The 13995-nt window shown below is 46.0% G+C and overlaps 1 protein-coding gene across 5 annotated transcripts in view; it reads right to left on the reverse strand.

Moving 5' to 3' along the window:
* Positions 1-4634: 4634 nt before the first annotated feature.
* The window catches only part of RGS7 (regulator of G protein signaling 7), a 134035-nt gene continuing 124674 nt past the window's right edge, over positions 4635-13995 (reverse strand). For 3 of the 5 annotated variants that reach the window (XM_033144349.1, XM_033144350.1, XM_033144347.1), the window contains 2 exons: positions 13453-13533; positions 4635-5335 (listed from right to left, as the gene is read on the reverse strand). In XM_033144349.1, the coding sequence (XP_033000240.1) occupies positions 13459-13533 (75 nt within the window). In that variant the 3' untranslated portion in view covers positions 4635-5335; positions 13453-13458. The remainder of the gene's footprint in view (positions 5336-13452; positions 13534-13995) is intronic. The other 2 variants (XM_033144348.1, XM_033144346.1) reach the window with 1 other exon arrangement.

Raw genomic sequence — 13995 nt, forward strand, 5'->3', positions numbered from 1 at the left:
AAATCTTGAAATGTTCTGTGATTGGATATCATGTAACGAATTGGAACATAGGGGCTCAGAATCCTTAGTCCAGACTGAAGCTCAAACAAACACAGATCACTGCATAACAGCTCCCAACCAAGCATATTTTCTTACATAGATGAGGGAAATGGCTCTTGAACCCACTAGTATTCACCCCAGATGCTGCCACACCCCAACTGCCAGCCGGCATGGGAGCCAGAGATACGGTCCTCCTGTAATATGAAGATGCTATCTATACCATTATAGCTGCTGGTGCATATCTTCCCCTTCGTGTTTTTTTTTTTTTCATGTGGCCGTTCATTTTTAATGGCACAGAAAAGTGAAAGAACAGAAGGAGAAGGGGATGCACAGATTTAAAGATGTTCCCTTTCATCTAAAAATGAAACATTAGGCCCCAAGCCTGATTGAGGGTAAAACAACCCAATGCTGCCATCTGCTGGATTGGCCTGCTTCTTACAAGTCCCTCAGGGAGCAGGATTTTTGCTGTCAAATCCTTTAATGGTTACAAAACTCAATGGAACTCATGCCAAAACAGAAGAAATATTTCAGAGCACATTTCTTGCTGGTGCACATACACACTCAATTCTAATTTATCTTCTCAGAAAAGAAAATTAGTTTATGTATTTAGAACCTTTAAGAGGTTTCTAAGATGTTATTGTTTTATTGTTTGTTGTTTGCTGTCCTGGGCTCATTTGGGAGGAAGAGAAGAAGAAGAAGAAGAAGAAGAAGAAGAAGAAGAAGAAGAAGAAGAAGAAGAAGAGAGTTTGGATTTGATATCCCCCTTTTTACTACCCGAAGGAGTCTCGAAGCGGCTAACATTCTCCTTTCCCTTCCTCCCCCACAACAAATACTCTGTGAGGTGAGTGGGGCTGAGAGACTTCAAAGAAGTGTGACTAGCCCAAGGTCACCCAGCAGCTGCATGTGGAGGAGCGGAGACACGAACCCGGTTCCCCAGATTACGAGTCTACCGCTCTTAACCACTACACCACAGAATATAAATTTAATAATAAACAAATAACACAACCTAGGGTGGTGAGGTATAGGAAACCTGTCCCCCTTTTATGTAGCCACTCTAACAGGGCCAGTCATTTGTCATTTCCTGAACTAAACATATACCAAACCACAGAAATTACATACATAATGTGGTTAATGCAGTTCAGTGGTTTCCCAAGTTCCCTCCCTGGCCCCAACCACTTGAAAATTGCTGGGGGTCTTTGTGGACCACTCAATTATTTTTCTGCCTGTTGTAGCAATTTTGATGAGCCGTGCTAGACACTGTTTGATTGCCATAGAATTCAGATTGCAATACTAAAGATACAATATAAGAATTAAAAGAAGCAACAATAATTCCACTTAAAACACAGTATATGAACATACAGTGTGAAGTCTCTCGTCCACAGCCATGCCATGGGCGACCTGAATGAAGCTTGCAGATCACTGTTGGTTTGTGGACCACAGTTTGGAAATCCCATTAGATGTGGCATTGAGTTCTGGGCATTCAATCAGACATATGCAACTGATTCCCAGTTGTGTCTGGCCTTGTATCAGCTTGTTCTCTCTTTATCGCAACGGCACCCATACTCACTGCTCAGAACAGAGCCAAATTATACACATAGTTTCAGGGCATGTACAGAGTTTGCAACTGAATCAATCTTCTTGATTACATTGGCAGCAAACAAAATGAAGTATTGTACCTGGCACTAAAATGTTTACCACCTGTGTCAAATTTCCTCAGTGCATCTAGGAGCCAACAAACATGGAAGGTTGTACTATCTAAATCACTGTGTCAGGTACCATTCGAAAATTGGGCAGCTTTTTTCTTCAGATCCCAGTGAATGGCTCTGAACACTCTTTTCACCCTTCTCTTCTCCATCTTGCCCATTTCCTTGTACTTGTCTGGTGACCCATATTCTCCTGCATCTTCCTTAAGCACTTACAACCTTCCCACCACCAGTAAGTTAGGAGATGGCAGAATATCCCTTAATGGGGCTTTTGGCAACATCTCATATATTTTGGAGATAACTTTCAAGATTTCATAGTGAGACTCATTACAACAACTTTGCTCCAAGCTGTGAACATACTTTTGGGTCACAGCAGGACTGAATTGCCAATCAGCAGGCAATGCTGAGGACGATATAGTCTCTCTAGCACAGTAGTCAAACACTGAGCTTTCAGCATCTGTAGGGGAAGAAATTCTCTTTCCAGATGATAGTGAAGAGGAACCCTGAGAGGGACTAAAGTGGTGTCTTTGATTCAACACACACACTGGCTATTTGCTCCAAGGAGTTTGCTCCCCACTCCCCACAAAAAACTTCAAATGTAATCTTGAATTTGCAACTATTGTGATTGTACAAAGGTGGCATCAGTGGCTGGTTGAGGGAGGGGGAAATCCGTCTAGACTGTGCCTTTCATTTTAACTATATCCAAAGCTGAAGGGCAGAGGTACAATCCAATGAATTCCTGATTCTGCACAAAGAGCCCTATTATATCCTCTGCTAAAGAGTTGCTTTCATTTAAACCTTTTTAAAATCATTTATCTCCAGTATTTTTTAATGACAGCAGCATTTCACTTAGTGAGACTTCCTCTTGAGTAGGCATGTATAGCGTTGGGCTGAAAGTTAAGTAAAAGGAGGGAATCTGCAGAAAAGTCAGTTGCAAAGGTGTCATGGGCTTTGAAGACACTCAAACTCAGGACACAAGGGAGAAACGTGCTAAGAGGAAGGCACGCTTGGCAAATCCACACCGTGATCAACTCACACCCGGAAACCAATGTCCCCACTGTGGAAGGACATGTGGATCCAGAATTGGCTCATTGTTAAAACCGTGTTTATGGAAGACAATCTTACTCGGCTATGAGTGATCGCCAAAGAAGAAGACAGATCTAGTAAGCAAAAGTAGCAGGCAGAGAGAATCAAGGAGTAGTAGGAGCAAATTTAAAATGCTAGTGGCAAAAGGTCCAGAGGGTGGTTGAATTGTCTGCCTCAGCACATTCAGAGATTACTTTCTCTTCTGGGAATGAGGGAACATGCCCAGCCATAGAATTTAGGAATCCAGGTCTAGCCCAGCATAAAACTCTGGGAGCAGACTATTAGCTGGGAGGTGCTTGAAAACCAGTCTTCAGGTGGTGCTTCCAAGGCCCCATGTCAGGGCTTTACCACACCACCTCTGCACGGCCTCCGCCATCAGCAAAGAAATGGCTCTGGCATCTGCACCAGTTTCCAGTGAGATGTCACAAGATCTCACCAAAATCTCACGAGATCTCATTTCTCCACCAAGGTGGCTGCTTCACTCCACATCACGGAGCAGTGTTCGATGTTTAATGTCTGATGTTTTATCATGTTTTCAAGATTCTGTTGGGAGCCACCCAGTGTGTCTGGTATAAATGATGATGATGATGATGATGATGATGCATCGACTGTGCACTTGCTGCCTTCTATACAAGGCCACAGTCACTTTTGTCTCCCTGATGCCTTAGTATGTGATATGCATGTCCTCAAACGTGGTTTACAAACGTACACATTATACTCCCATGTGCAGTAGTCCTGTGCTATCTTACAAACGACTTGAAAAATACAAGCATCAAATGAGGAGTTGGGTGGGTCATGGTAGCTTGATTTTTAACTTGCTAGATTCTTACTAGCATGAAACATTTTTCTGCAGTGGTACAAAACCTTTCAATGTGACCCTGCACTTAACCCCCCAAACATCCAATCAGCCCATCTATTTGTTTGCTAGTATTTTCCTTTAGAACTTAAGATTACTCTGATCTTTGGAACATCTGGAAATTGTCACATACGATTGTTGACTACAACCTCTGAAGTTTATCCAGCAGGATTTAAGAGAAACATCCCGCTTATAAGACCATTTGGGAGAAATTAACAAAAAAGACGCCATCCACAAGATGAGGAAGGGACACGCAAAAATATCACTCCTCCCAGCCTTGAGGTAACAAGGCCTGCCAGGGCCTGGGGCTTTATTGCCGGTGTATTTTGCAACATGTTCTTGACACAAGAAAAGTGCATTAGTGGTAGATTTAGTACCACATTATTGCTTTCCAGAGGTTGAAGAACATTGCAATTCCTTGGGGGGCTGGTGGAGTTGGGCCAGCCCTGCTTTTATCAATGGCTGAGTAATACTTGTCACTGAAATGTTTATAATAAAATGCTGGGGGTATCACCTTCCTGAAGCAAACAAAACAAGTCAGTGTGATCTTGATACTAACTGCTTTTGAACGGCTCAGTTTTATTAACTGCTGGGCAAAGGCTGTTCTTCTCAGATCTGGAACTATAATCCTGTCACTATGTTTTTGTAATCAATGTTATTAATTCCCCCCCCCCCATTCCCGCAGATAGAGTACATTTGCCTTTAAAAGCTTCATTAAGAGGCATACAGAAACAGGTGCCAGTTTCCCCCATCATTGCTTCAAATAAACCAATAAAATGTTTATACTGTTTTTTTCTGCCTGCTGTACAGTTTCATAACTGTTCTTTGCCTGTCCTGTCTAGTGCAGTTTAGCTGTTGGTTTAGACGATGTGCACCTCTCCAAACAGAAAGGAAGTAAAAACCATGTTGCAGCTCCTGCTAGTCTGATGAACTTAAACTTACCAAACGGAAGAGATTCGGCATATTTTAATGAAAGATAAAACAACAATATAAACATACACAAATTTACAGAGAAAGGATCAGCTTTAATACATTTGGAGTAAAAGGTGTTCTTTTTGTCTTAAAATATGGTATAAAAATAAATGCAAGAAACATTAACATAGAATATACAGACAACAGACAAAGACACAGACTTTCTTTCTCGATGTGACTACATCGGTGAGATGGAACCTTCTGTGCTAATTTATTGTGCAATAGCCGTGATGTCATAGTAGGTATATTTATGAATATATTCAATTTTTTATTTTTAGGTGGTTGGTTTTTTTTTTTTACATTTCTTCCAGTTTGCGACTGACAGTATTGTGAATAAACTCTGCCTAACAGAAGCTTTTTTCACTGTACTTCAGCTTGCAGGAAACAAAAAGACACAGATCCAGCTTGATATGAAGGCGAAAGTGAGCAGAGAGTTTTTCAAAATGGAGGCATCGAAAGGTTAGCGAGTCCCTTGGAGTCTGTAATGCCTTGATATACACAAAAGAAAACGAGTCATGTCCTTTGCTCATGCAACATCTTGTTCTACTGTCCTCTGTCTTCAGGCAATTAGTGAGCTACAAAGTATGTATAATGATTGAGTCTGCTTCCATGCTATAAGGTGATCCTTTTAGTAGGACTGCACTAGACTGGTTAATCTCTTTGATGTGAGCGATTTCCCCTGAGGATAAGATAAAAAACAGACAAACAAAAGAAAACAGAAAATAGAGGCATGATCACTGCAAAACCAGTTCATCGCGAAGCACCTACCTTGCTGTAGGTAACATCAATGCATCAATACATTTTACCCAGGAACTCTGTATGGACTGTTTCACAACAAATGGTTAATCATTTGATGACTGCTGGTATCAAGAGATGACATGCATGTCTGAATTGGCCATCACAGATAAAGGTCATAGATGGAACTTCCTTATCACCTTAGATGCAAGCCTTCCATTGAACTGGTTCAGCTGCCAAATCACCAAGTGTACAGTAATCAATTGCAGGGAACTCAAGTGACATATATGGACGTCTGGTTCTGTACCTGAACATTCTGAATAAATCTAAGTCTAGTGCTAAAAGCAGCTTGGTTTTCCATTTAGCATGCCACACACTGTACCCATTTGTAGCTATCCAATTGAAATTTATCCAATTGAATTCATTAGTTATCAGCAAGCAAACAAAAGACTTCAGAGGCTGGAAAGCTGGAGAGAAGATCGTTTTCGCAGCCCTGACATCATGCTTTTCAGTTTTCACTCTGTCTGAATTCACTTGATACCATAAAAACTCCCTAACATTTTCCCTGCAGTGTGTTTGGCAATATAGGTTAAAGATTTGAAGCCACAGAGTGAACTGCTGAAACAAATCAAGCTACTATTTGATTTACTGCTGCCACCAGGGCCGCCTTTAGCATATGCGCTGCAGGGTGCAAAGATCCGTCCAGTGCCCCCAAGTTTAGTTTAGCCCCCAAATTAACTTTTATTATGCCTTATGTCCAAAAGGAGTTTTTTGTGTTTTGTTGTTGTTGTTGTTGTTTGTTTGTTTAAAGCCAGCTTTTCTAAAGGAGACAAAGAACACATTGGGAGTCAGTGTAAAGACTCCACACATGCGCTTAGGGTCATAGGGAGGTGTCTGAAAGATGAGACGGGTGGGCATTGTACTAATGCGTGGGAGAGGAATCTCGGGCAGCCTTTCATTATGGGAGTAACCTTATTTCTAGAGGAGCTGGGAGGGCCCTTGCAAGCGCGCATATACGAGCTCTTCTTGGGAAGGTTCCGGAGCCTGTGCGCGTTCCTGTCGCTAGATAGGTGCGTTCTCTTTCTATCTGTCTCTCCCACTTTCCTGTCACTCCCCCTCCTCCTGGCAGGCAGGTGGCGCAAGATCAGTTGTGTCAAAGGTGCCGCTGACCCCACTGCCGCATAGCAGCTTAATACAATACGCTTAGGCGGCTTCAGCAGTGGGTGCCTGGCGCCCCCCAGAATTTGGCACCCGGGTGCCCCGCACCCCTTGCACCCCCCAGGTAAAGACGGCCCTGGCTGCCACAAGCTGCTTTTCAAGATTATGACAAATTGCACTGGCCAGGTGCCCCAACAAACACTCCCATATTTCAGTCTGATTATTTAGATAATGGGGACAGACTGAACAAAGATTGCAGTGCTTTGTGTCCTTTGCATGCATTGTTTATTGAGTAATGGTTGGTGGCCGTGACATGGCTACAGAGAGGTAGACACACACCCACACACCCTTACCTTTCAGCACTAGGAGGTAGTGGCAGAGGCAGGGTGCTGCAGCCAGTACACAGTGGCTGAGTAGATGGGTGACCCAGTGCAGACACAGGCTGCTGGTATCCAGCAACTGGGTGCCTCCATGCTGCTGGGTGCAGAACACACACACCCCTCTCCATGTTGTCACCTGGCGGACACCCTCTGCACCCACTATTGTCATGCCAAGCAGCTTACAACATCATCTAGCAAACTGGATGCTGCTGTGATTGAGTATTTGGAGTTGTCATGGAAGGCAGCTGATTCAGGGTGCAGAAGCCCAGAGGTGAGACACTGTTTTAAGGCCTTGACCAACAAGGACTGTTCTATTCTGCAAACATGCCTAATAAAAGGCAGGAGCGTGGCTGAAGTTACCTTGGGTTAGAGAGAAAAAGCACTATTTTTTAAAGGCCACAACCTCTTTCTTGACATGCTGCAGCATAGTTGGTGACAGCAGTGGGGTTAAATAGCTTCTTACTTGTATCCCTCAGTACAGCTTCACTCACCACTTTTCATAATGACTCACTGGAATTCAGTAAATGAGATAAAAGCTAACATATATTGAAGGAAACTGTGCTGAAAGTTGTGGCCTGAATATGTCACATATGAACTGGAACAGTTCTTACCAAGTTTATTCCTCCATAGCATCAGTACCATGAAGATAGAATAATAAAACTAATTTATTAATAATACCCTGCCCATCTGGCTGGGTTTCCCCAGCCACTCTGAGCAGCTCCCAACAGAATACTGTATTAAAAACACAACAGGATTGCCTTCAGATGTCTTCTAAAAGTCAGATAATTGTTTATTTCCTTGACATCTGATGGGAGGACATTCCACAGGGCAGGCACCACTACTGAGAAGGCCCTCTGCCCTCTGTAAATTGTGTGTGTGTGTGTGTGTGTGTAATTTACATTTGGTTCTTTGCAATATGTCTGACAAACCTGCTCTGCTGTGCTGATGCAATTTCCCCAACTCACTCTCATGCCAGGGTGGACAGCCAAACCCTGGCCAACCCAAGATTTACTTAGGCTCTGGATATCAGACCTCCAAGGCCTGAACTGCTCCAGCCAGAGTCAACAGGATGACTGTGTATTTGGTGGACTTTGGGCCATACCTGTTTCTGGGGTAGCCTACACAATGCGTTCCAGTTATTGCTTTTCTTGCTCAGAAGGCGAAAGAGGTTTAAAGAGACCAGAGCAGAAAATGGGGCGCCTGGAGGGGGGCAGGCCCGTGGGCCCCCACCCCTGAAGAGCCAGGGGGAGGGGGAAGAAAGCCAGCTTGGACGTGAAGCGTTGGCCGCAGGACACCCCCTCTCATTCTCTCCCCCTCGCCGCCATGTCGCCGTCTTCGGAGAGCAGCGCGCGGCAGGCGCCGGAAGGAATCCCCACGGCCCCTTCGAGGAGAGGACCCCCGGCCCACTAGCGCGGCACATGCGGGTGGCGGTCCGCCCCCTGGCGCCCTCCCCTCCTCCTCCTCCTCCTCCTCCACCCGGGATGGTTTACTGACCAAGAAAAGAGAACCGGCGTTATCGATCTCCTTTTCTTCTCCTCCTCTCGCTTTCGTGCTCCCCTGACCCCCCCCCCCCAGCCGCCCCTCCAACCGTTTCGGCCCTCGGATTTGCATGGCTGCAGCGTAACCGTGGAGAGGCCAGGGTACCACAAACTTATGGATTTTGATAAGAGAGGAGGCAAAGGGGACGCGGAGGAAGGGCGGAGGATGTCTAAGACGGGGGGCAGCCGCAACACGCACGGGAGCCGGACGTCAGGGACCAACTCCGGAGTCTTAATGGTCGGCCCGAACTTCCGTGTCGGGAAGAAGATTGGGTGCGGGAACTTTGGGGAGCTCCGACTAGGTGAGTCTCTGCACCTTCCGGTCCGTGGCCTGTTTTCAAATTTCCGCCCTGCTTTCCGAACACGATGCATTCCCCGGAAATGGTTTGCTGAACGAACTGGCTGACGATTCCCATTATTTATGGGAAGAGCTGTCCAGCTCTTTTTTAAAGAGCTGTCCAGCTCTTTTTTAAATATTTTTTTTCTTTTTTTTCTTAAATGTTTTAAAATGTTTCTATTATTATTATTATTTCTTTTCATCTTTTTAAGTTTTCTTGTTGTGGGGGTGGGATAGATGTTTAGTGGGGTTTTGAGTTTTGTATAATTTTGGTTACTTGTAATTTTTATAGTTTTTGGTTTGTATTGTTGTGTTTTGTTTTCTGTTTTTATATAGGTTTAATTTTGTTCTTAAGGGGTGGGGTCAGGGCTGCCTGGGAGGGGGTCCCGGCCAACAAAATGGCTGGGGCAGGTTCCACAGGGTGGGATGCACTGGGACAACCGATCTCAGTGATCACGGGCAGGAGGAGGAGTTACGCTAAGACCAGACCATGTCATTGCCGAGGAGGCAGGTTTAGTCGTTGTCTGAGGACTATTCCTGCCTCCGGGTCTGGTCCTGACCGGACGGATACTGGATTCAGCAAGGGATACCCACATGACCTGAAGATGCTGCTGTGCAATGCCAGGTCAATGTTGAATAAAACCACTGCCATCCACGACTTGATTGTGGATGGTGGACTTGACCTGGCATGTGTAACAGAGACTTGGTTGGATGAAGCGGATGGGCCTGTCCTTGCCGCTGCTTGTCCACCAGGTTTCTCTTACGCACAGCAACCCAGGCCATCTGGGCGGGGAGGGGGGGTTGCAGTGATTTTTAGGAAGTCATTAGTTTGCACCAGGCGTCCTATTGGGAAGACCCAGTTCTCTGAGTGCATGTTCTGGAAGTTGGGCAATAGGGGCAGTACAGGATTCCTTTTGGTGTACCGACCTCCCCGCTGCACCAAGGATTCCCTGCCCGAGCTGCTTCAGGTCGTGGCGGATGTTCTCCTGGAGTCACCTAGTTTGGTCGTCCTAGGGGATTTTAACATCCATGCCGACACGACCTTACAAGGGGCCGCTCGGGACTTCGTGGAAAGCATGGCCTCCATGGGGCTGTCCCTGAATAAGTCTGGTCCAACTCATAGCCGAGGACATGCCTTAGACCTGGTATTCACCTCTATGGATGTTGGTGATCTGACATTAAAAAAAAGTGAAACTAAAGAAGTGCCATGGTCAGATCACTTCCTGGTACAACTGGACTTCTCCGCAACCCTTCCCCTCTGCAGGGAGGTGGGACCAATTCGGATGGTCCGCCCCCGCCACTTAATGGATCCAAATGGTTTCCAGAGAGTGGTAGGGGATACTTTATCCCATGTTGATGGCCTTTCAGCCGATTCCCTGGTGGCCCGCTGGAATGTGGAGCTAACCAGGGCTATTGACTGTTTGGCTCCGAAGCGCCCTCTCCGGTTGCATGGAGCCCGGACAGCCCCGTGGTTTTCCCCGGAGCTGAGGGCGATGAAACAATCGTTGAGACGGCTAGAGCGCCGGTGGCAGAAAACCCATTCTGAATCCGACCGAACACAGGTTAGAGCTCAACGTCGAGCCTACCAAGTGGCGATAGCGACGGCGAAGAAGACTTTCTTCACCGCCTCTATTGCATCTGCGGAAAATAGCAGCAGGAGACTCTTTCAGGTGGTTCGGAATCTATCGGAGCCACCTTCGTCATCGGGGCCTGGTAGGGACCCCAAGATCTCCTGCAATGCGTTTGCAAAGTTTTTTGCAGATAAAATCGCTCAGATTCGGAAAGAGATAGACTCCACCGTGGGAGCAGGGCCAGGGCGGGAGAGTGCCAGAGTCCTGTCTAGTCCAGTTGCGTGGGATCAATTTCAGTCTGTTACCTCCGAGGATGTGGACAGGCTGCTTGGACGAGTGAAACCAACCACCTGTCTCCTTGATCCTTGCCCATCCTGGCTTATAAAAGCTAGCCGGGAGGGGCTGGGCGATGGGCTGCGCGGGGTGGTGAATGCTTCCCTCTGTGAGGGAGCCTTCCCAGCCCCGCTGAAAGAGGCGGTCATTAAACCGCTTCTTAAAAAAACATCTTTAGACCCGGCCAATATGGCCAACTATCGCCCAGTCTCAAATCTACCATTCTTGGGCAAGGTGATTGAGAGGGTGGTTGCTGAACAACTCCAGGCACGCCTGGAAGAAGCGGACCATTTGGATCCCTTCCAATCGGGATTCAGGCCTCACCATGGGACTGAAACCGCCTTGGTCGCGCTGGTCGATGATCTCCGGCGGGCTAGGGACAAAGGTGAGAGCTGTTTCCTAGTTCTGCTGGATCTCTCAGCGGCCTTTGACACCATCGACCATAACATCCTTCTAGACCGGCTAGAGGGGTTGGGAGCTGGAGGCACTGTTATACAGTGGTTCCGCTCCTTCCTCCTGGGCCGTGTTCAGAAAGTGGTGGTGGGGGATGAGTGTTCAGACCCCTGGGCTCTCACTTGTGGGGTGCCTCAGGGTTCTGTCCTCTCCCCCATGCTTTTTAATATCTATATGAAGCCGCTGGGAGAGATCATCAGGGGGTTTGGGCTGGGTGTTCATCAGTATGCGGATGATACCCAGCTCTACCTCTCTTTCAAATCAGAACCAGTGAAGGCCGTGAAGGTCCTGTGTGAGTGCCTGGAGGCGGTTGGAGGATGGATGGCGGCTAACAGATTGAGGTTGAATCCTGACAAGACAGAAGTACTGTTCTTGGGGGACAGGAGGAGGGCAGGTGTGGAGGATTCCCTGGTCCTGAATGGGGTAACTGTGCCCCTGAAGGACCAGGTGCGCAGCCTGGGAGTCATTTTGGACTCACAGCTGTCCATGGAAGCGCAGGTTAATTCTGTATCCAGGGCAGCTGTCTACCAGCTCCACCTGGTACGCAGGCTGAGACCCTACCTGCCCGCGGACTGTCTCACCAAAGTGGTGCATGCTCTGGTTATCTCCCGCTTGGACTACTGCAATGCGCTCTATGTGGGGCTGCCTTTGAAGGTGACCCGGAAACTGCAATTAATCCAAAATGCGGCAGCTAGACTGGTGACTGGGAGTGGCCGCCGAGACCACATAACACCGGTCCTGAGAGATCTGCATTGGCTCCCAGTACGTTTCCGAGCACAATTCAAAGTGTTGGTGCTGACCTTTAAAGCCCTAAACGGCCTCGGTCCTGTATACCTGAAGGAGCGTCTCCACCCCCATCATTCAGCCCGGACACTGAGATCCAGCGCCGAGGGCCTTCTGTCTGTTCCCTCACTGCGAGAAGCAAAACTACAGGGAACCAGGCAGAGGGCCTTCTCGGTAGTGGCGCCCGCCCTGTGGAACGCCCTCCCATCACAGGTCAGGGAAATAAACAACTACCTGACATTCAGAAAAAACCTGAAGGCAGCCCTTTTTAGGGAAGTTTTTAATGTTTGATATTGTTGTATTTGGTTTCTGTTGGAAGCCGCCCAGAGTGGCTGGGGAAATCCAGCCAGATGGGCGGGGTACAAATAATAAATATTATTATTATTATTATTATTATTATTGCTGGACTCCCACCATCATTGGTCCTAGCTGGCTATAAAGTGAGACATCCCCTCTCTGTCTATATTCCAGGTGAGCCTACTGTTTAAATCCATTAGTTACATCCTCATAGTCATTACAAGAAAGGAAATCTCCACAGCTCAGAGGTTCACTCTCTAATCCGACACCTTCTGGTCCTCCTGTTTTGATTTTGATTGACTGATGGCATTGTATGTTATATGTTGTTTTAATCTGCTCTTTACCACTTGGCTGGCCTTTGGGCCAAGAAGCGGCATATGAATAAACCATAATAATATGATTCCATATTATAATTGATGATAATGCCATATCCATCTCAGATTTTGTTCAACAGTTTACCTATAATTATAAAAGTGAGTTTCAATCACACATCTCAATTTATTATAATGCTGGCTTTATAGACCCTTCCCCCCCACCCCCACCCCAACCCACCCCAGACAATACAGAATTCACAGAATAACATGCTGTGGGGAAACCACCATGCAAAAATAGGGGTTTTTGTTTCAAACTCCCCACTAATGGTTTATTTTGGTGTGGCTGGATATACACAAAGACATCTTAGTGTGCAAGGCCCATTGAAATGAATAGGATCTGGAAGAGAGCATGAAAAATCCCAAATCCCATAGAATTCTTAAACGTACACTGTACTTATTACTGTGTAGTATTTATGTTCCCCCTAAATATCAATATCCAAACCTCCCCCACCCTCCAAATCTTTATTTTTAGCTCACAAAAGCTACTCAGGATAATGTGGTTCATGATCTCCACTTGCTACATTGTCCTTATCATGATATTAAATCTACTTTAGGTTGTATTTTAAGCCTTGCTTGTTTGGGAGTTATTAAAGAAATTGATTGGAGCATGCTTGCTGGTTGATCTCTTAGGAAGCAACTGAAAACAAAAACCGTGATCTTTGCTGATGTTCAGTACAGACGATCACTTCAGCACACAAGGCTTCATTAACTGGCTGTCACAGCAAAAGCTACAATACGTTACGCTTATACACACACACACACACACTCGCACACATGAAATGCACGTGATTCAGCAGACAGTATCAACAAACTGAAGTATAATTCAAGTTCTTCTACCTCTTTTCATAACAGGTTAGTGCTCGCCCTCAGTGTTGGTGTACAGTTTTTATGGCATGGGAAAATTGGGATGTTTCTGCCCTACAAAAATAAATGTGTTGAATGCTTTAGTTTGAACTTGCACAATGTTGAAAAAAGTGATCCAAAGTCATTGGCACATTTAAAAAAAAAAAACCCCCTCCGAAACAAACACAACATTTGGGGGTGGGAGTGGCTTGTGATTTTAAAAAAAATAATGCAGAGTGAAATGTAATAAATCCAATTGCTTTAAAATTTAGCAATCTCTCTCTCTTTTTAAAAGGAAATGAATGGGATTTTGTTTCCAGAAAAGTGGTGTGGACACGTTGCCTGCTTAAGCTGCTCCTGCCATTTAAACCAGCCTTCCTCAATCTGGTGCCTTCTAGATGTTGCTGGACTACAACTCCCATAATCACCAGTCTTTGGCCCCCATGCTGGCTGTGGTTGATGGCAGCTGGAGTCCAACAACATCTGGAAGGAAGCAGATTGCGGAAGGCAGGTTTAAAAAGCATTCCAAATAATTTC

This window comes from Lacerta agilis, chromosome 3, assembly GCF_009819535.1.
Source record: "Lacerta agilis isolate rLacAgi1 chromosome 3, rLacAgi1.pri, whole genome shotgun sequence".
In the NCBI taxonomy this organism is placed as follows: domain Eukaryota; kingdom Metazoa; phylum Chordata; class Lepidosauria; order Squamata; family Lacertidae; genus Lacerta; species Lacerta agilis.